We start from the raw sequence: 22,069 nt of genomic DNA, 5'->3' as shown, positions 1-22,069 counted from the left end.
CTTTTTTCAGTGTCACCCTATGTCTACTGCATGCTGTTGGTAGACGGGATGCTGCAGCACTGAACACTAGCATCCCCTTCCCGGTGGCAGACAGTACAATATGACTGATATCCGTCTTCATCGTCAGCCCGTGAGTGCTCCTGGCTGGCCTCGGTGAGGTCAGCCAAGGGTGCCTGGGTAAAAATGGGAATGATTCCCGGCAGATGGTACAGAAGGGCTGGTAACTGTCCTCATAGCAACTGGAGGCTGAGCTCTATCAGCCCCACTGTTTCATGTCTAAAGAAAAGATTCTGTACTGCCTGGACTATCATAGCAGTGGGAGGCTGGGCTCCTCTCTCCCCCGCCCCCCCTTAATGTCCTGCCTGGACTATCATAGCAGATGGAGGCTGCCTCCCCCTCATTTTATCTCACTAAAAAGTCAGTGTTTCTTATTCCTGCATTCTTTATTACTTCATCACACAAACAGGGAGACACTGCCACGGTAGCCAAGAAGGGTTGAGGGAGGAGGGAAGCAATGGGTGGGGTTGTTGCAGGGGCACCCCCTAGAATGGCATGCAGCTCATCATTTCTGCGGGATCTCTGGGGCTCTAATGCAGAGCAGCTGTGCTCTCTGGTTCTCTAGTACAATTGCCCCATATTTTAGGCAGGACTGTCTCTTTTTTTAGACAAAACATAAAGAAGGGAATGACTTGGGCAATCATTCCCATTTTTGTCCATGCACCCCTGGCCGACCTCAGTGAGGCCAGCCAGGAGTAACCATGACAGCAGCAGATGGTACAAAGCGACTGATAACAGTCATCTCATCGCCAATTTACAATGGCAAACAGTGCAATAGGGATGGTAACCATCTCTGCTACCTTGCAAAGGCAAATGAATGCTGCTATGTAGCACTGCAGTACATGTCTGTCAGCAGCATCCAGTACACATACCGTGACAGTGACAAGGCAAAACAAGCTCCATGGTTGCCATGCTATGGCGTCTGCCAGGGCAATCCAGGGAAAAAGGGCGCGAAATGATTGTCTGCCCTTGCTTTCACGGAGGAAGGATTGAGTGATGACATTTACCCAGAATCGCCTGTGACACTGTTTTTTGCATTGGGATCTCAACCCAGAATTCCAATGGGCGGGGGAGACTGCAGGAACTATGGGATAGCTGCCCACAGTGCAGTGCTCTGGAAATCGACGCCAGCCTCGGTACATGGACACACACAGCCGAATTAATGTGCTTAGTGTGGCCGTGTGCACTCGACTTTATACAATCTGTTTTACAAAACCGGTTTATGTAAAATTGGAATAATCCCGTAGTATAGAAATACCCTGAGTCTCTCCTGCAAGAAACAGGTGATCCAGAACTGCTAACTTCAGGTCTTTTCAGTAGGGATGGGTGCCCCTTTCCATCAGCATTCATCACAGATATTGCCCAAGTAAGAGAAGTAGCATAGGACCTTGGAACAGTAGCTGTTTAGTGAATTGCATGTGGAACTAGGAGTTTGAGATCAGAGTTCTGTTTCTGGCTCTCTAATCTTGGGTGAGTCACTTAATCTCCCCTCTGTGTCCATTTCCACACTTGTACAATGGAAGGAATATTCCTTCCCTTCCTATGCTTTGTAAAGTACTCTGAGATCTCTACATTAAGGGCATTTATAGAAGTGCAGAGTATCTACATATTTATTCACTGGGGAGGAAAGGTCAGATCTGCTTTCAGTATGAACAGTAGTCCACTTAAATACAGAATTGGATAATGAAAGTTACCCTCTCCAGATTAGGAACAGAAACTTTCCAGTCTCTTTTCTCAAATGTTCTCATGCTTTGATATTTGTAGGAGTAGGGTTGCCAATTTTGGTTGAACGTCTTCCTGGAGGTGTCATCAAATGACGTTCTTTAATGAAAGATTAATCTTTAATTCCTGAAGATTCTCGTACAATCCAGGAGGGTTGGCAACCCTGTACAGGAGTCTTATTATGCAGAAAATCTGTTGAACTGGTGTTTAAAAAAACAACAACAAAAACGGGTAAGTCAGCAAGGTGATCTGACACACCCTCAAATTTCATGAGAAGTCATTATACTACTCAGTACACCAGTCTCTCTAGCTCCAGATCTGTGTGCAGGCAGTCCTCTTTTCTGTGTGAAATGTTAACATGGGACACTTTGCTGAACTTGTGCTGGTTAGTCTTACACCCAGTGTTCACCATTACTTTTCCATCAATCATAGTTTTAACATCGTGGTAATCTTAAAGGGGCAGGGGAAAAATAAAACTTGTATTTCAAGCCACAGAGGAGGACTTGGATATATCAGTTCAGCACTGAGGAAGAATGATATTGATGCAGGGAAACACCTGTGCATTCATATTCATCTTCATCTATAGGATAAGACTATTGCAAGAGAATTGGACTGAACAGCTTTGAACTCTGGGATCCTCCAAAAGCCCCTCTGTACCTCTCTTGATGTACGTCTTCCACAGAGCCATTGTGTAATTCAAGTAGGCACCTGTCATGGTATAACCCCCCCCGAACCTTAGCGTCCAAAAGATGGAGTACCAGCATGAATCCCCCCACGCTTAATTACCAGCTTAGATTTTGTAGTGCTGCCATCAACCAGGACTTGCAGTGCCTGGTAAACTCTGGTCCCCCTTAAAAAAACCTTCTCAGAGGACCCCAAGACCCAGACACCCTGGATCTTACACAAGGAAAGTAAACCCTTTCCCCCACCATTGCCTCTCCCAGGCTTTCACTCCCTGGGTTACCCTGGAAGTTCACTGTGATTCAAAGTTCTTGAATCTTAAAACAGAGAGGAATGCACCTTTTTCCCCTCCCCAAGAGGTAATACAGATTCAAGCTCCGTGAATCTAAAACAGAGGGATTCCTCCTTTCCCCCCCCCTTCTCTCTCCCTATCTCCCACCAATTCCCTGGTGAGTACAGACTCAATTCCCTTGAGCCTCAACAAGGGGAAAAAATCAATCGGATCTTAAAAAGAAAAACTTATAATAAAAGAGAGAAAAAAGTAAAAGTTGTCACTGTAATTTAGATGGTAAATGTTACAGGGTCTTTCAGCTTATAGACACAAGAGAGGAGCCTTCCCCCCAGCACAAATACACATTAAAATCATTCCAGCAAAATACACATTTGCAAATAAAGAAAACAATCAAAAAGACTAAACCGCCTTTGTACTTATACTCACTCACTATTTGAATAGAAAATTAGAGAGCCTGTAGGTACATCTGGTTACTCTCAGAATCCAGAGAGAATAACAGACAAACAACACAAAACGAAGACTTCCCTCCACCAAGATTTGAAAGTATCTTGTCTTCTGATTGGTCCTCTGGTCAGGTGGTCCAGGTTCACTGCTTGTAACCCTTTACAGGTAAAAGAGACATTAACCCTTAACTATCTGTTTATGACAACCCCACTCCAACAAAGCACACGAGTAGACCCTTTGGCTTCAGTTGGACTACTTGCTTAATGTTAAGCATATGGTGAGTCATGGCCCTAGAGTCCTTCCTGAGTTTGCCTCTTGTGAGGGTTTATAAGTCACCAATTGCTGCAATATTGAAGTACCAGAAAGTTTAGAAGATTCTTGGAAAACCACAGTTATGCACTAGTTTAATAAGACCTCAGATTTCTCTGCTTTTGTGCTTCGCTACCCACAGTATAGTCTGGTCATCTCTTCTGTATCACAAGGCACTGATTGGCTGTTGCCTGGGCTGTCACAGGACAGTTCTTCTAGCTTTGGGAGAAAGGTGCATTCTTAACCAGAGCACTCTTCTCCATGTTTTGTTTCTAGAATGTGACTTTCAAAAGCACTCTGTGTTGGCCTAACTCTGCTCCCATTGAGGTCAATTAAAGTTTCCTCATGGACTTCAATGAGAGCAGAGTCAGGCCAGCTCTGAGTGCTTTTGAGAATCCCACCCCTAACATTCCGTGAACAAATGGATTAAGAATTGTGGTGTGTATCAGCAGTATGTGTGCCTGCCTCTGAAGATCTAGGCGATGAAAAAAGATGGCCCTTCCAGAATTCATGTAATGTTATACTAATAAGTTAGTGTTGCACTTATCAGCAGACAAAGGATTTCCTGTCCTGATGACTTGCAGATACTAAATGGCTGCAGCTGATTCTTGTATCGTTCTTTAAATAGATGTTAGAATGCATAGAAAACCAAACTTGTGTTATGCTGCTAAAAATAAAAAAAATAAAAATCTTAACTGGGGGGGAGGGAAAAGGCCTTGCTAACTGATCCAACTCAAATGTTTGGGGCCATTAGATACTGACATAAAATTTGTCTTCCATCCCTTTCTGTAGCAAACTCAAGTCAAGAACTAGGATAAATGGTAGAGAAATATAGTCCGATTCTCCAGACATGGCACGATGGAGTCCAACATCCCACCTTTTACTTGGCATGCAGCCCTTAGATCTCCATCAAATCTCACCCATAAACCTGTTATTTTGAACAACTTAACTTCAGTTTCAGGCATGACATTAGATGCAATGTGTGTGATTTATAAAAAGCGACAAAGTCCTGTGGCAGCTTATAGACTAACAGATGCATTGGAGCATGAGCTTTCGTGGGTGAATACCCACTTCATCGGACACATGTAATGGAAATTTCCAGAGGCAGGTATAAATATGCAGGCAAGAATCAGTCTAGAGGTAATGAGGTTAGCTCAGTCAGGGAGGATGAAGCCCTCTTCTAGCAGTTGAGGTGTGAACACCAAGGGAGGAGAAACTGCTTTTGTAGTTGGCCTGTCATTCAGTCTGTTTGTTCCTGAACTGATGGTGTCAAATTTGCAAATGAACTGAAGTTCAGCCGTTTCTCTTTGGAGTCTGGTCCTGAAGATTTTTGCTGCAGGATGGCTACCTTTAAATCTGCTATTGTGTGTCCAGGAAGGTTGAAGTTTTCTCCTACAGGTTTTTGTATATTGCCATTCTTAATATCTGGATTGTCCAGTGTGGCTGATGTACATAGCAGAGGGGCATTGCTGCCATATGATGGCGTATGTTACATTGATGGACATGCAGGTGAATGAACTGGTGATGGTGTGGCTGATCTGGTTAGGTCCTGTGATGATTTTACTGGTGTAGATATGTGGGCAGAGTTGGCATCGAGGTTTGTTGCATGGATTGGTTCCTGAGTTAGTTACAGTGGTGCAGTGTGTGGTTGCTGGTAAGAATATGCTTAAGGTTGGCGGATTGTCTATTGGCAAGGACTGGCCTGCCACCCAAGGCCTGTGAAAGCGAGAGATCATTGTCCAGGATGGGTTATAGATCACTGATGATGTGTTGGAGAGGTTTTAGCTGAGGATTGTAGGTAGTGGTGAGTGGAATTCTGTTGGTTTCTTTCTTGGGCTTGTCTTGCAGCAGGAGGCTTCTGTGTGATCTATTTATTTTTAATTTTGCGAATGTTTAACACGCACACACTGCATCGGATAAATAGCCTTGGAAACTGACTTCTTGTACAACGGGGGAAAGTACAGTGCAGGCAGTGTCAGGAAAAGCTTTCTAGCTTGGTCTTGAACCCTGTTCTGTAGGGACCTTTTCTAGGGACAGTAAGGCATTTGAGTTTTCCTTAAGTCTGAACTCCCCGTGGAGGTGCTAGTTGGGGTGTGAATGGTTGTCACACTGGTGATCTCAGTCCAGATCCCTATGATCACACAGTGACAACTTTTAGCCGCTGCGGACGTGGTTGGGACTCAAACTGGTGCTTAGAGATCTCACCAATAATCTCATGAGCCACCCTAATGGCTTGTCTGACACTGATATGGAAAGCAAAGTTCAGAGCAGGCTGCTAGCTGAAGAAAATTCCGAGTAAAGGAATGAGCAGAAGATCTGTTTTTTAAATATGTTCTCCATCTCCCCAAGTTTAAAGGGCTGGATACAATGAATGAATAGAATTCACTTGCTCTCAAAAGCTGTGAATGCGGATATGGGACTAATGCTTTCCTACAGTTTTTATATTTATGCATGTTTCTATAAATTAGTTTGCTAGTTTCTGGTGTTGTGTACTTGGGTGTGTAATGGAAAAGATTGGATGGGCTTTTTTTAGTTACCTTTGACTCAGACTGGTAAGGGGTGTAATTTTTTTTTACATATTCCCTGTGCCAGCCTAAGTGTCTGTGTCTCAGCAGGGATTTACCCCAAAAGAGGGAAGGATTGCTGATGTTTCTGTGTTTTTCTGCTGGAGAAGGAGCATAAAGTTGCACTCAGATTTCCCCTGCAGAGGCTCCTGTGGGGGTGCACTAAATCAATGTATTTCCTTGCTGCCCTGTCCACGTCTCTCTTGCTAGTCCTGCCAACTATTCATTGGTGCTTAAGTGGAACTGCAGCTTTCAGCTCCTGTAACTTTGCCACCTCCTTGCCCACGTTCTCAAAATACTTCCTACCAGCAGGGGCCTCTGACACAAAAGCTAGTACAGTATAGCCCTGGGATGAATCTGGGCAGGAGGACCTAGAGCTGTCCTGCCCTGTGTTTTGCTGAATTTGCATGTCAGATTTAGCCTTGAGCCAGTCTGAGTGTAAATTCGGTGCCTTGCTGGTATATAGAGTGCATTATTGCTGGCTTATTAACATAATTGATGATGCTTATAAGGAACTGATCCTTGACTTTTCTGGGTAAAGAGTACAAACCAAGCTTGACTCTTACCTCGGGGTTTTTTGTGTCCTTGCTGAATACCAGCACCGCATTCTTTTGTGTGCAGGGTGTTTTCAGAAACAGTATGTTCCAGGATAAAAAATTTGACAGCTATGATAATTCTACCTTGGTATTCTTCCTCTTTTTAAAAAAAAAAAAAAAAAAGTTGCATTTTTAAATGTTGTTTAAAACTCAATTTTTAAAATGGATTCCTCTTTCTTACTCTGAGTGTGGGAGAGAAGCTTAAAATTAGGCTGTTTCCAGCAAATATAGCTCTCCCTATGGAACTTCTGTTACAACGGATTTAAAAAGAGAGACAGGCCTGCTGACAAAGCTGGGATACTGGTGGTAGCTGTGTGGCATCTACCAGTCAGTAGTACAGTGAGGAAATGAAGCAGAGGTTTCTGGTTCTTTAGCAAAGCTGATGATGGGAGTTCATAGGGGTATCTGATGTGTCTAGAGAGGAAGTGTATGTTTGATGGTAGGTAGGTAGGTATTGTGAGGGGGGAATATACAGGGGAAGATGGTCTTGAGGGGGCATTAATAGATATCTCCATGAGTAGGGGGTGTCTCTGAGAGAATGAGCTTCCTCACAACCTGGGGTGCTGGACTGATTTTTATAGTTGGGGTGCTCAGAGCCATTGAACCAAACTGTAAACCCTGTGAGTGAAGAAAACCACTTCAAGCCAAGAGGTGCGACAACACCCCCAGCATCCCTAGTTCCAGCACCTGTGCTTACAACCCTGTTTCAGTGGGGGCAGCAGGCTGCTAATATACTTTTTCTCCAGCACATAGATACAAGCTCTTCTGTAGCAAATATTCAAGCATATCACTCTTTATACACCATGAGGGGATATAGCAACAAGGCTTAAAAGCTTTATGCACAGGCCGAATAATCTGAATTGGTCCAGAGTTCCTGCTAGAGACCAGTCTACCGCCTTCCCCTTCATAGCCATCGCTCAAGGGGCCTTTGCGAAATCAGAGCCCAATGATGGGAGTTCTCTTGCTGTTTGTTGCTACGATATACAACCTTTCTATTCTTTACTCACGGCAGCCAGCCAAATGGCACTCTTCAAAGATGACATTACTTGTTTCAGTATTGTGCACACAAAGTAAGTCTTTCTCTTTAAGAAGTGTCTTTCAAAACATGTTTTTTTTCCTCCATTTTTTTGTTTCAGGAGAACAAACTGTATTGGAGACCCCTGAAGCAAGAAGTTTAAGGCATTGGTGGTAAGTATCAGGTTCATAACTGACCCTCTTACAGAAGCAGGTGGTGTCATCACTAATAAAATAACCAAATCTTTTCCTGTTGGGCAAAACTCTCACTGCCTTCTTCCATGTTTGAATATTAAAAAAGGTATTGGCTGTGTCAGAACGGTGTTCTCACTGGGTATGCTTTGTAAACACACATATCAACTTAAAATCTGCAGGCCCATAATCTCATGTGCGTACATAGACGCCAGCTGTTCTATCGATCATATGTATACCTGCATGTGCCTCAGAGGAAGTCAGAAAAACCTCTAAAATTTACTATACCAAAACTGTCATGATATTATGGATTGGTATCTCAGGACTTTGTACGAATATAATGGCATGCTGAGTCCCGCTGGGTGGCTGGGAATGTCCCATTTCCCAGTGATATAAAATTCCAGTTTTTAACCCATATGGCTGTCAAACATTGGACTTCATGCTGGTACCTACTCCTTGTCTAGGACGAAACGTGGCCTGTCTTAGGTTTAGGTATGTGCTGTCTTAAGTTTTTTTTGTTTTATGGGTGGCAGGCAGGAGACATTGAAAACACACTACACTTAGAGAAGTGAAGTATTTTGGGGGAGGGAAGAGGATTAATGATGACCCTTTAAAACTGCTTAAAGGCTTGGAGTGTTAGAATCCGCTTCAGGGAGATGGATTAGTGGACCGAAGGCAGGCTTTCATCAGTGGTGCATGATCAATAAAATTTAACATAAAATTTTAGAATCCTTACATGGTTCCACTGTCTCGTGGCTCTCCAGTTTATTAAATGAATATCACCTCTAGATGCATAGCATGTCTGTTTATATTATAGTGGTACCGAGGGACCCTGATCAGGATTGGGGCCCCATTCTACTTAAGTGCTGTACAAACATGGAAATAGTCTTAAAAATATTAAGTCTTTGAAAGTGTCCAAGCTTTTTCTTAAGACAGATACTTTTCTAGTTGTCAAACATACAGCTATGAAGGCATGGAAAATTCCCAGTCATGCCCATATAATTTCTCGAAGTCCAGCCAACTGTTTAACTTCACATGTATGCTTAGACTAGCTTATAAATCATGGAGTCTCTTTCTGGATTTTGCCTTCTAGCACTGGAGACGTTCATTTTGTATGCATGCAGGGGGCACTAGCTTACAACTGAGAAGAACTCTCAACAGATCTCTTCCATAACATAGTTGAGCTTGATTGGCCCTTCCCAAGGGGAAGGAGCAAAGGGGGAGCATTTCTGCTAGCTTTTGCTTTTCCTTGTGGCTTTTTGTCCAGATTGCTCTATTGGAGGAGAAGTTTGTTGGGCTGCTTAGTGCTGTGCTTCTCATAACACCTACATTTGGTAGCCCCCAGCAGGACTACAGCTTCTCCTTCCCCTGGCAGGGCTGTCCTTAGCCATATGCAAAGTACGCAGCTGTGTAGGGCACCAGGAAATTTGGTGTTCCAAATTTCCTAGTGCTCTGTGCAGCTGCGTGCTGCTGCAGCCCTTGCTCTGGCTCTTTCCCAGGGCCCCAGCCCCGCCCGCACTCCCCTGGGGACTGCAGCATGGCTGGGTCTGCACTCACTACTGGTGGGAAGTGCAGACCCCGCCCCAACCCTCCTGCTGGTGAGTGCTGGGGGTTGGTTTCCCCCTGCCTCCCAAGAGAGCCTCCCTCCCCCGCAGGCCTGGGGTCTGCATGCCCCCCCCTTCTGCAGAGGCTGGTGACAGCCCCCCCGCTCTCTCATAGAGGCCTGCCCTTCTCCCCATGGTGGGCCTGTGTAGGGCCCCAGAATAGCAAGGGAAGGCCCTAACTGTTGGAGCCTGCTCTGCCCTGCAAAGTTTGGTGGGCATAAGCAACTTGCGTCATCCTAGTTGTTGTGTATGTACTTAAGCCAAAATTTGTCTCCTGCCAATGTAAGCACCTTATTTCAGCAATACAATAAATGTGTATCTACCTTTGGATGTAAATAGGGGGAACCACATGAAAAATAAGGGACAACACTTTATTTTAAACAACATTTTAGAGAAATATCATTTCCCTTAGCATATTGTGTATTTTTTCCTTGGGTGTTCATTTATGTTGCCCTCAAATATACAATGCAGTTATCACAAGCTGCAATTTTAAGGTTTAAAATGTTAGTTATCAGTTTTAATACGTTTTAATACATTTCTTTTAAAATCAATTAATAAAACTGTGTACATGTGCAATTGAAATTAAAATTAATTTGAAGCTTAACATTGCAGAAACCAACTAAATATTGATTCTGTTAATCTGTCCAGATCTGTTTACTCGAGGAAAAGAATCTTTTCACTCTACATTAGAGATAGGAATGGATGTAATAAATTCCATAAGTTCTAAGAAATTGGGATGAGGAGGAGCTGGCTACCATGTTTTAAAGCTGACCTTTTCCCCTGCACACAGTACTCTATGAACCTTCTTTGCAGTAAAACATCTTTGTGTTCATGTGTGGTAAGCATTTGCTGTATACTTAGCAATTAATGAACCTTTCCGTTTCCAGAATTCTTTCTCAGTTCTTCCTAGCATCTCCTTACCTGTGTTACAAATGCAAAAACAAAGCCCTGCCGGGGGAGCTGAGGAGACTGCCTGTTAAAACATGATAAATTTTCAACCAAGTCTCAAAGAAGAAGCCATATCCATGATTTTTATTTCAGATGTGCTATTCGTTGCAGTCTTAAGACAACATAAAAGAAGTTGTTGTTGTTGTTGTTGTTGTTGTTTGTTTTTTTTAAGCTTGTGGTTAGCTTGTTAAAAAGCCACATTTCTTCAGGCTGAATTCTGCACTGAAAACAAAGTTTAACCAACAGTTACATTGCTTAGTGCTACTCTGCAAAGGTTTGATTTGGCCTTCCCTTATCCATGTGACAAATCAATGACATAAGAGAGTCAAAGGATGGGATGGACACCCTAACAATAACACCACCTCCCTGTGTGATGTAAAGCTGTGGTCAATCTATTTAGGCTGACCCAGTGCAAGTGTAGCTGCTGTATTTTTGTGTTGACTTTTTAGAGTCCTCCGGTAGCTGTCCCACAGTACCCCTGTTCCTGCAAAAGTCATTGTTCTGGTCACAGGTTTGAACTCCATTGCCCAGAGGTAATAGAAACCCAAAACCTGCTGCCCTCTTGTGCTCCCTTCTTCCCCCCGTCAGCCCATTTAGGTTTTTGAAATGCTGTTTCCTGATGGCTTGCCTTGGTGACTACACTTACCAGCTCACCCTTGTGGGCGTCCAACCATGCAGAGCTCCTTAGCTGCTAGAGCAGACAAAACATCATGGGAACCCCTTGGACTGTGGAGAGAAAAGGCTGCGTAAGCACAGCTACTGAACAGCCACAGAAGTATTGATCTCAGTGCGCCGATCGCTCTGGGGGATGCTGAAACAGGGATGAGCAGCAGGGTCCTGTGAAAGCAAAGAAACTTAGTCATGGTTTCCAGAAGGCCAGAGAGGGCAGCAACAAATCTGGTGCTGTCCTGCAGGCCAGCTGCTTCTACATTGACCTGCATGCCATACTTTGCAGCAGCCCAACCAGCACCCTGCAGACCACTATGGTCACTTTGCAGGAGCCGAAGGTGGAGACTCCTGCCAGCAGCAGGAGGAGGCGGTGGATGGATGGGGACATAAAGATTCGACAGTGGACTCAAAAGCATGCTGCAAGCCAGGAATTGTCTGAAACTTAGCCAAAGTTGAGCTAGCCCCTCCACACAAGTGTGGATGAACCTGCTGGTGAAGGAGAAAGGAGTTTGGTAAGTGCCTGCATGCATTTTTCCTTTTTGTTTTCACTTTTTTTGCTTTACATTGCCCAAAACTTCACTTCCCTCCCTCTCTGCCCTTCTTCCCATTTAGAAATGGCATCCATCCCATCCTCAATCTTAGAACAAAGGCACTCTCTTTTGAAGGCTTTCTTCTCTAATGTAATGGGAATAGGGAATAAATTAAAAAAACACTGTTATGGCAGTTGTATTACACAGTCCCTTTCAGATCAGTGTTCTACCTCTACCCGAACACAGGACAAACAGAGGTAGTTGGCATCTGCTTTTCAGTTCTTCAGCTTGTTGAACTAGGCAGAGAGCCCAGGCAAAGTACTTTATCTGTATAGGGTTGTCCGTTTTAGTATCCTTGAGACCTCAGTGAAATGTAAGTAGAGATACTTTACAGTCCTTTCCCAAAGATTTCTAGGAATGGCAGCCTTGTTTCTTCTAAGATAGCAGACTTTCCATGCCCCTCTGTGATGAGTACTGCAATGGTGCCAGGCAAAAACAGGCTTGGAGCCCACGGGCAGCTTTGGGATTCTGCTAGCAGCTGGGTTCTCTGTTCTCTCATGAGTTAATATCCGCCCAGATTGCCGCTGCCTGTGGAAAATATTGCCAGCATTCTCAGCACTTTCCTTGTACCCATACCAGGTAGGTGAGCCAAACATTTTATAGTTTCCACAGTCCTCTTCTCTCTTTCCTCCCCCTCCCCCGCCCCACTAGGGCATACTGATTATGGTTTGAGCTGCAGAATGGTGCTGTAATAAGCTCCAAAGCTGAAATGACGATTAGTGTTTTCTAAAGGTATTTATGGGACATAGGGAAAGGAGTTCTGACACTTCCTTCCCTTTCTGTGGTGGTTGCAAATCTAATGGTGCATTTATCTGTTTTCATCAGCAGCATGAGGTGTGGTGGCCTTAAGGGGTGCTACTCTGCATCTGCTGAATGTTGGACCCTCAACAGGAGGAGCAAGAATAGGACTAGGAGGATCTGTTCTGTGAGATTCTCCAATCCTCTATGGCCTCAGACAGTGAATGCAGTGCTTGGAGAGGCCCCATGACCATGGAAAAGGTCTGGGAATGGAGAGAGAGTGGTTACTGCAGGAAAAGCAAAAGGACCAAGAGACACATTGGAAAATGCACCAGGATATAATGGGATGATTACTCTGGCAACAAACTCAATGTTGCAGAGCATTATCCACCTTCATGCCCAAAGACCCTGAACTCAACAGCCTTTCCAGTCTTCTGAGAACTCCATGGTCACTGCTCCCTACACCCCCAACACACCAGGTGGCAGCATGGTGTATGTCCTTACTCCTACCACTCCACAGCACAGGGGACAACAAAGAGTGCAATAGCTACATATACACAAAGCTGTGAAAACCAGTCTGTGCATGTGTTCCCATAACTTACTACACTGTGTTAGGTTTTACATACATGGACGTGGATGTTTTTACTTTTTTAATTCCATTTTTACTGGGGGCTTAAAATACAGTTCACCAAGTTAATGTTGATAAAAGGTTTTTAATCTTGTGTTTGTTTGGTCTTTGGTTTTGTTGCCTGTTTCTTTGCACACAATAAAGTTGCATTTCTGGAAACTCAGTATCTTGCTTAGCCTACCCCAAGCATAGAAGGAGGTTGAAACTCACCCATACGAAGTACAAGCAAATAAGCTCACATGAGAGAGACAATAAGCAACATAAGACTGCTAAAATGGTCTTAAAAGCCAGCATTTCTCAAGTGCAGCCACCGTGGCTGCATGTGGCCCCAGGGGGTTTTCCTGCAGCCATGACTGCCTCCTGGTGGAGGGGCAAAGCAGCAGCTCCTCCCTGCAGTGTCCAGGGGCGAGCTTCAGCTATGGGATTCTGGGGGTGGGCATCAGCTCTTCCCCTCCCCCCAGATTCATCTGCGGCTTGGTCAAGAGGCAAGAAGCAGAGTGAGCTTGGGGCTTGAGACTATGGAAGGGAGTTCAGGGCAATGGTGGGGGAAGCAGCAGGGCCCAGGGAAGCAATGTGAGGGTCAGGAGATGCAGTGAGCACCAGAAGGATCTGTGGGGGCCAGGGGCACCACCTTACAACTGTACATTTTTATTGAGTCTGCAAAAATAAGACCCTACATAAAATGTCTAAATCATTGTAATTTAAACAGGCAAATTGTACCCCCCGTATTAGCAATGCTTGTAAGAATTGTGTTGAGCTGCGCAGGGTCTGTGCTTCTGTCAAAGATATAGTAGAGCCTGAAAAGTGGTGTGTGGTACTGTGGCATTTTTAAAAAGGCATGACAAGTATGGGACGGAGAAAGTGGCAAGGTGGGAACAGGATCCCTGGGCGACTTGCCAGTATTTCATAAAGCATCGAGCTGGAAAGTAACATAGTCTACTAAGATACCTACTCAAGGTGCAATGCATTCTACGTCAACACAGGCACTCGTGGTGAGAATGTGTAGCTCTGATGCAAGCGCGTGCTTGTCTGTGGCTGAGTGGTAGACAAAAGTCAGTGGCTGTATGCTGACATAACTTGAATCCACCAACCTTTGTCGTGTAGACTTTGCCTGGATCCAAGTGAGCATTGAGCAGCTGGGCTGGAGGAGGAAGAGACAGGTGTAGCCAACTGCCCCGATACATATCAGTAAGGGCAGTGTGGAAATATCTTGGCAAGCAGTAATATAAGAGGGCTTAATTTGTTCTCCCATATTAGAGAATCTTTCAACCGCTGTTTAACAGAATTTCCAGATTTATCTGATATCGCTACCACACAACTGTTACTAATCCTATTTACCAATCCTGTCCACTTTGTTTTGCAGCATCTTATGCCCAGTACAGAAGGCTTAATGGTGGGATATTTTAACTCCTGTGCCCTGAAGCCCAGGAGAAAAAGATTCTACTTTGATGAATAGTAATAAGATTTTTGGAGGGGGATCAAATTTCTGTGGGATTAAATCTATGCTTAGGAACATGGCAAACTGGGAGGCTTCTGTTTTAAGCTAAAGTTACAATGAGTTTCTGAGAAATGAAATGGGAGAGCTTTTAAACTTGGGCATAATATCAGCAGAAAACTTAGCAACCTTGTTAAAGTCTAAAATCCATTTAAATTATAAACAAAATAAGAAAAATGCAGCAGAACATGCATAAAGGTATCTGAACAGCTGTGTGTGTGTGGCACCTCACAGGAGCTACTATTTGTCTAGCATAACTAGTTTAAATTTTTTGAAGGGGCCAAATTCTGTTCTGCCTTGAAATCAGTGGGGCTTTATGGTTTGTCAGGAAATAATTTGGCCTAAATGCAGAATTAGAATATCTTTCTTATAAACACATTTTTTTCAGTCATATGCGCACTATTTTATTTTCAGGATATGTATCCTGTTGGCCTGCACTTGAGACAGGTTAATTATGCTGAGGGGTTTTTGTGAAAGTGAGGGTTTAAAGCCAGGCATATTATGACCAGCTGTTGTCCAACCTTTCCTGCACTGCTCTGCTAGTGAGGTCCTAGTTGAGGCCAGGGCTGGTGCAACCACTAGGCAAACTAGGCGGCTGCCTAGGGTGCCAAGATTTGACGGCGCCAAAAAGCAGTGCCCAAAATGTCTGGGATGCTCACGTGGCACTGGCTAAACATGTAACCCTCTTCCCATCGCTGTGTGAGGGGGTGCTGCGGCTTTGATCAGCTCGGGCTGGCCGGGAAGTGATGTCATTTCTTCTTTGGCTGCTGGGGGGCACTGCACTGCTCCCTGCTGCTCTTGCTCTGCCCCAGGGCCCCCGCCCGAACTCCCCCAAGCTCTGCAGCAGGGCTAGGCTTGCACACGCAGAGACTTGGCCCCAGCCCCGCCGCTGGTGAGTGCTGGGGGGTGATTCCTTCTGCCCCCCAAGCCAGGCTCCCTGCTCCCCCCCAGAGGCCTGGGGCACCACCCCTTTCAGGGGGGCTGCATAGAGCCACAGAATATCTAGGGGGGGGCCCCTGGTACTTGCCGCCCCCTGCCCACAGCCAGCCCCACAGCCCCTGCCCTGTTTCCAGCCAGCCCCTGCTGCACTCCTCTTCCCAAAGCCAGCCAGCCCCACACACTGTCAGGTTATTCATTTATTTTCATTAAATATGTAGGCTAAATTAAATTTTCAAGCCAAATCTGTATTTATTCTAATGAACAATGCCACATTATGCAGTATTCATTTTTGAAAGTTTATAATAAGTGATGCTTCGAGGGGAGGGGTGGGGGTGGGGCGCAAGGTGGAAGTTTCACCTAGGGCGCAAAATATCCTTGCACCGGCCCTGGTTGAGGCGCACCACCCTCTCTCCCAAGGCCAGAGCTTCTGCAGAGCAGAGCCTGCAGTCTTTTTGACACCAATAAACACACTGGCCAACATTTTCCAAGTGACTAATAGGTTTTGGGTGGCCAATTTGAGACAACTTAAAGGAACTGGTTTAGAAGGTGGGTGCTCAGCACTTCTGGAAAATGTCAAGCCCTTTCAAGGTGTCTCAAGATGGGTACCCAAAAATAACTAGTCACTTTTTAAAATTTTGGCCAGTCACTGATGTGTGAGTGACTTTATCTGAGGTTTGAGCCTGTCTGTAGAAGTGAAAAATGAAACTGAGTCAGCGAACACCCCAGGAAGCTTTTCCGACAGTTTTGTTTGCTGCCAGTATTCTACCCTTGCGGATGGCTAATGCATTATGGCCTAATGCAGCAAATGAAGTTAAGATAATTAAACTTGAAGAGCATATTGATTAATTGATTCTTCTGAATTATTTACCTTCTGTGCTGAATGACACCCTAATACGGATGCACATCCTAGAATCCACTGACAGATATTATCTTTCTAGGTTTATTCTGGGCAGAGAGATCTGGGAATGGGTCTAGAGGGAAATAATGGAGATAAAATGAAGAAGAGTGCTTTCATCCAAATTAGTTTTAGGGTGGTGGTCAAATTCAAAGCCGAATCAGGACCAGGGTTTAGATTTGTTGGGTCCAAATTTTCATAGGATTAGTTGCTATTGTGAGATTCCTGCCATTGTGAGAGACAGTGTCACAGGAATGGCTTTCTCAAGCCATTCTGATCTGGAACCAAAATCATAACAGAGAAATTTGGATCTGGCATTTGAAATCTGATTCTCTTCACCCTCCAGAAATTTGAGGGTCTGGTTTTAGCACATCTCTAGAAAATAACTCCCAGAGCAAAAGGCAAACCTGTTATGCCCATCAAATGTAGTGGGTATATAATCCTTTTTTAAATCGATATGTTCAAGCAATGGGGTTTCTTTTGTCTCCTCCCATGAGAATGCCTTTGGAAAAGAGAGAGATTCAGTTAGCCTCCCCAAAAAAGCTGTGTCGGGGTGTGTGTGTGTACGGGGGTGGTTTGTAGACAGATGACCTAAAATAAGACCTGTTAACCATCTGCATGGAGCTTACTGCTTATTCCCTATTGGTGAGTGACTCTCACAAGAAATATAGTCAGAAATAAACCGTCATAAAACCGGCCCTGCGAGCCTGCCGCACTTTCCTGTGGAGCTTGGTGTTGGAAGCAATTCAGCTCCAGACTTTATTTTTCTTTGTAGATTTTGTTAATGTTTCTCCCCATGTCCAGGTTAGTTTCCCTCATTGCCTTGCTGCAGAGAGGGCGGGTGCCAGCTCCCCTGCCCTCCTCAGAGGCAGAATTTTCAGGGGTGATTCTGGGTTTTTGCTGGGCCAGTTCTTCTATGGTAGCGCGCTCTCACTTTCACCCACCCTTTGAGGTTCTCTCCTGTCTAGTGGTGAAACAAACTGCCTCTCTAGCATGATCATTCCCTGCCCTCCTTCTCTGCCCACAGCACAGCCCCATTAAATGCAGCTCTGTCTAGAGGCAATCAGCACTACTGTCTGATCAGTGGGGTATATACATGCCAGCCGTCTGCTTGGGATGGGGAGATCCTAGATCATTGGGGGCAGAAAGTGGTGGTGGGCTGTTTGTTTTTTTTTTATTGGGAGGGAGACTACTACAGGGGTCGGCAACCTTTCAGAAGTGGTGTGATGAGTCTTCATTTATTCACTCTAATTTAAGGTTTCGCGTGTCAGTAATACATGTTAACGTTGTTTAGAAGGGCTCTTTATAGAAGTCTATAATATATAACTCAACTATTGTTGTATGTACAGTAAATAAGGTTTTTTTAAATGTTTAAGAAGCTTCATTTACAATTAAATTAAAATGTGGAGCCCCCCCTGGACCGGTGGCCAGGACCTGGACAGTGTGAGTGCCACTGAAAATCAGCTCGTATGCTGCCTTCAGCACGCGTGCCATAGGTTGCCTACCCCTGCTCTACTGCTTCATCAGTCTTGTCCCTTGATCTTTGGACACTACCTGCTGTAAACTGTGGGCATCTTCTAATTAATACCAGCCTGTCCTCATGTGGTTGTCATTGCACAGGATGGGGTCATAAATTTTGCCACTCAGTGCTGCACCAAAGCCAAGCCCAACTTCCCATTTAAGTTATAAGCCCTTCACAGCTTGAACCATGATCATAACTCTTACTGTCATCGTAGTGCTGCACAAACCCTAAGCAGCCCTTGAAAGACCCTTGTGTGTTGTTTGTTTTTCATGTATAGAGAAACTAAGGCCATGTCTGCGCTAGCGAGCCTGCAGCGGCACAGCTGTATTGAAGCAGTTGTAAGATCACTCGTGGCTACTCTGTGCCGACAGGAGAGAGCTCTCCCATTGACACAATAAAACCACCTCCGCGACTGGCAGTAGCTATGTCAGAAGGAGATGGTCTCTCTGTGACATAGTGCTGTTCATGCTGCTGCTTAACCCAGAAACACTTACCTGCTATAACGCGGTTGTGGAAAGCCAAAAATCCCTACCGTGTTATAGCAGAAACCCTGTTATATTGGGGTAGGGGCGGCAGGGCTCTGGTGGTAATTTAAAGGGCCCGAGGCTCCCTGCAGTAGCCAAAGCCTCGGACCCTTTAAAGTGCGGCCCAAGCCCCACTGCCGCAGCCCCAGGGTGGCAGGGCTCTGGCCTCTGCGGGGAGTTCGGGCCCTTTAAATCGCTGGCGAGCCCTGGGGTAGCAGCGGCAGGGCTCCAGCGGTGATTTAAAGGGCCCTGGACTCTCTGCAGTAGCCAGAGCCCCGGACCCTTTAAAGCGCCACCAGAGCCCTGCTGCTACCGTGCTATACATGAACCCCTGTTATATCGGGTCGCGTTATAGCAGGGTAGAGGTGTGTGTTGCTCGGGGAGGTGTGCTAGTCACACCCCTGAGCAACACGAGTTTTGCCAACATAAGTCGTAGGGTAGACATAGCCTAAGACTCTGATGCTAAGTGATTTGCCTAAGCCCCCCAAAGAGAGTTAGCAGCAGGGCCATTATTAGATCTCAGAAGTTCCTGGCTCCGGCTGTATGTTTAGACAGCTGGGCTATGCTGTCTCACTAGAGCTTGATACTAGAACAGCGTGAGACTGAGCCTCTCCTCTGATGGGATGAACAGGGGGAAAGCAGAAGATTCCAGAAGACTTCAGCTTTGTGTGTCATAATGAAAGCAAGACAGTAGCAGTATGTGGTGTAAGCCTACATTGCTCTTATGTTCAGTTGCCACCATAATAATCTGTAGCATCGTGACAAAATAGGATTTAAAGTAGTCTGCTGCTTATGTCAAGTGGCTTTGAGGTAATCCTTTTGCTTCTCAGAGGATGCGCAAAGTGAGTCTGAATAATGGCAGGTTCTTCTTTCCTTTTCAAAGACACGATGCCTTCAGTTCCTCCAGAAGCAGAGATGGACACTGGTTCCTGCCCTCACTTTTCTGCTAAATGCATGCTGAATGGAGGGCTGGAGAAGGAGCCCTGTAACATCAGTGAGGGGAGAAAGTGGATCCGACCTGACACCCCTAGCAAATGTACCTGGGAGCTGGGAAAACCCCCCTCTGAATCTCCTCATTATCACCTCACTTTGTAAGTGATACCTTTCTTTCCTTGTTACCTTTCAGTGTTAACCAAGACTTTGTCCCCTCAGAACACTGCATGGGTTTAACTAAAGGTGTGAATTTTTTTAGCTGTATTAGTTAAATTGGCATGATTTTGCATATGAACACTTCCTTATCCGATATCTGTAACCAACAGTTGCAAGATCAATTAATATGTTTAAACCTAGCTTATGTTATAAAAGAGGCAAACTCCCATTGACTTCAGTGGGGTCAGGAGGTCATCTTTTGTGTTTAACAGTTCTTTTTGCTTTCTCATATTTACACATTCACATTCATCTCCCCTAAATGGTGCTATTTAACCTGCCCTCCCCAAAAATGCATGCAAGAAATGAATAAATTCACCAGGAATTTGGTCACACCTACCTGTAATTGCAGCATTAATCTGTGCTCAGCATTTCATAGATTCATACAGCCAGAAAGGAATATTAGATCATCTAGTTCAGTGGTTTTCAAACTTTTTTCATTTACAGACCCCTAAAAAATTTCAAATAGAAGTGCACAACCCTTTGGAAATCTGAGACATAGTCTGCGGTCCCCAGGTTGAAAAACCACCGTTCTATGGCAACAACCACCTTTCTCAGACCCCTTAAACATAGTCTGCAGACCCCAAGGGGTCCACGGACAACTGGTTGAAAATCACTGATCTAGTCTGACTATTTCCAGTCTGCTTTTGTTGACAAACCATGGCTTGGAGCAGTCGTGGCACTGATAGAAATTATATATGCATGCTCAGCAGAGATGACTGAAGCATTCATTTTCCCTGGAAGGGCTGATATTTATCCTAACCTACTTCAGATGGTGTGAGCATAGCAGGCTGTGGATCGCAGCTTTGTAGTTCTTGCCTTTGACCTGGGAATCATTCTTTATCTCCCTCTCCCTGTATATCTCTCCAGAAAATATGCTTTTTATTGTAGCCCATATCTGCTAGAAGGAGAAAACATCTGAAATCTTATAAATTCCCTCCCTGCTCCCCCTCATTACTAATTTGAGATGCAGAGAATTCCTTTTCACCTCGTTCCTTAAAATTAACCTACCCGTTCCAAGTTAGAACAGCCTGTTCTTGATGTTTAATAAAGAAGATTTCCAACTCTTCTAAACAAAGAACATTGTTAACAATGTACAGACATTCCCTTCCCATTAACTGTTTGCTTTAAGAAGCTGAATAAGCCAGAGGACTTGTTCCCCTCCCCCCCCAGCCCCACTACTTCAGTTGAAAAGCAGCTGGCAATGTAGTAGGATGCCCATGGAACAATGGGATTGGGAAGCCTGCATCATGTGATGCTGTGCCTGGCCCATGAGGCATTGCAACCCCTTCCCAAAGCACCCTGCAGCCAGTTGCACAGTGGGATAGCTACCACAATGCACTGCTGTCTTTACCATCGCAAGAGCTGCTAATGTGGATGCACAAGGAGCACAGTGCAGACACGCAACAGCAGTTTCATTCCAGCGTTGTAATAAGTGGTATAACTTGTGGCGCAGAAACTTGCTAGTGTACACGTACCCAGAGTTAACTCATGTTAAGTAACCTATTAAGCAGTTGCCCTGATCAAGTGAAAAATTTAAATTTAAGTGGTTGGTAATGAACACAATAAACTACATCAGCATTTTTCAAACTTCGAGTTGCAACCCAGTACTGGGTCGGAACATGTCAGACACTGGGTTGCTGTGGTCAGCACCACTGACCGGGATGTTAAAAATCCCATTGGCAGTGCTGTCCAGCGAAGGCAGGCTAGTGCTTACCTGTTTCGACACCGTGCCGCACCCCGGAAGCAGCCAGCAGTGGGTCCAGCTTCTAAGCAGGGGGCCACAGGGCTCCGTGCACGGCTCCTGCCCCGAACACCAGCTTCGCACTCTGAACTGGGGGAAGCTGCCTCCGCCTAGGAACCAGACCTGCTGCTGGCCACTTCTGGGGCACAGCACAGCCCATAGTGCCCGGACTGGTGGGAAGCCTGCCTCTGCACTCCGGTTGCGCCGCTGACCGAGAGCCACCAGAGGTAAGTCCGTGGCCCAACCTCACACCCCAACCCCCTGCTCCAGCCCTTAGCCCCCCCCACAAACTCGGAGCCTCCTGCACCCCAAACCCCTCATCTCCAGTCCCATCCCACAGCCTGCACCCCAGCCCAGAACCCTGCCCCCCTCTTTCACCCCAATCCCCTGCCCCAGCCCAGAGCCCCCTCCCACACCCTGAACCCCTCATCCCTGGTCCCAGCCCAGAGCCCTCACCTCTACATCCCAACACTCTGTCCCAGCCCTGAGCCCCTTCCACACCCCAAAACTCTCATCCCCAGCTCCGTTCGGTCATGGGCATCAGCAATTTTCTTCAACTGGGTCCCCAGAAAAAAAGTTTGAAAACCATTGAACTATGCATTGCGTGAGGTAAATATGTGTACCTTGTGCTATCCACACCATTTCACTGATGTCGGAGTACTGCAAAAGTTTTGGATCAGGGTTATGTTGTCTTGGAAAGTCCTTTCTATTGCAAACTTCCGTATGTTTAAAAAGAACATCCAAAATAAACATGTG

General features: G+C 45.4%; 1 protein-coding gene across 7 annotated transcripts in view; it reads left to right on the top strand.

Moving 5' to 3' along the window:
* LOC127042979 (cystathionine beta-synthase-like) overlaps nucleotides 1-22,069 on the top strand; it is a 102,350-nt gene that overhangs the window by 48,911 nt on the left and 31,370 nt on the right. For all 7 annotated transcript variants that reach the window (XM_050936600.1, XM_050936599.1, XM_050936601.1 and 4 more), the window contains 2 exons: nucleotides 7,802-7,853; nucleotides 19,307-19,514. In XM_050936600.1, coding sequence (XP_050792557.1) covers nucleotides 19,312-19,514 — 203 coding nt within the window. In that variant the 5' untranslated portion in view covers nucleotides 7,802-7,853; nucleotides 19,307-19,311. The remainder of the gene's footprint in view (nucleotides 1-7,801; nucleotides 7,854-19,306; nucleotides 19,515-22,069) is intronic.

The sequence above is a fragment of the Gopherus flavomarginatus genome, chromosome 1 (genome assembly GCF_025201925.1).
Source record: "Gopherus flavomarginatus isolate rGopFla2 chromosome 1, rGopFla2.mat.asm, whole genome shotgun sequence".
Taxonomy (NCBI): Eukaryota; Metazoa; Chordata; order Testudines; family Testudinidae; genus Gopherus; species Gopherus flavomarginatus.
The sequence above is the reverse complement of the archived record's forward strand: the minus strand, read 5'-3'. Positions and strand labels throughout refer to the sequence as shown.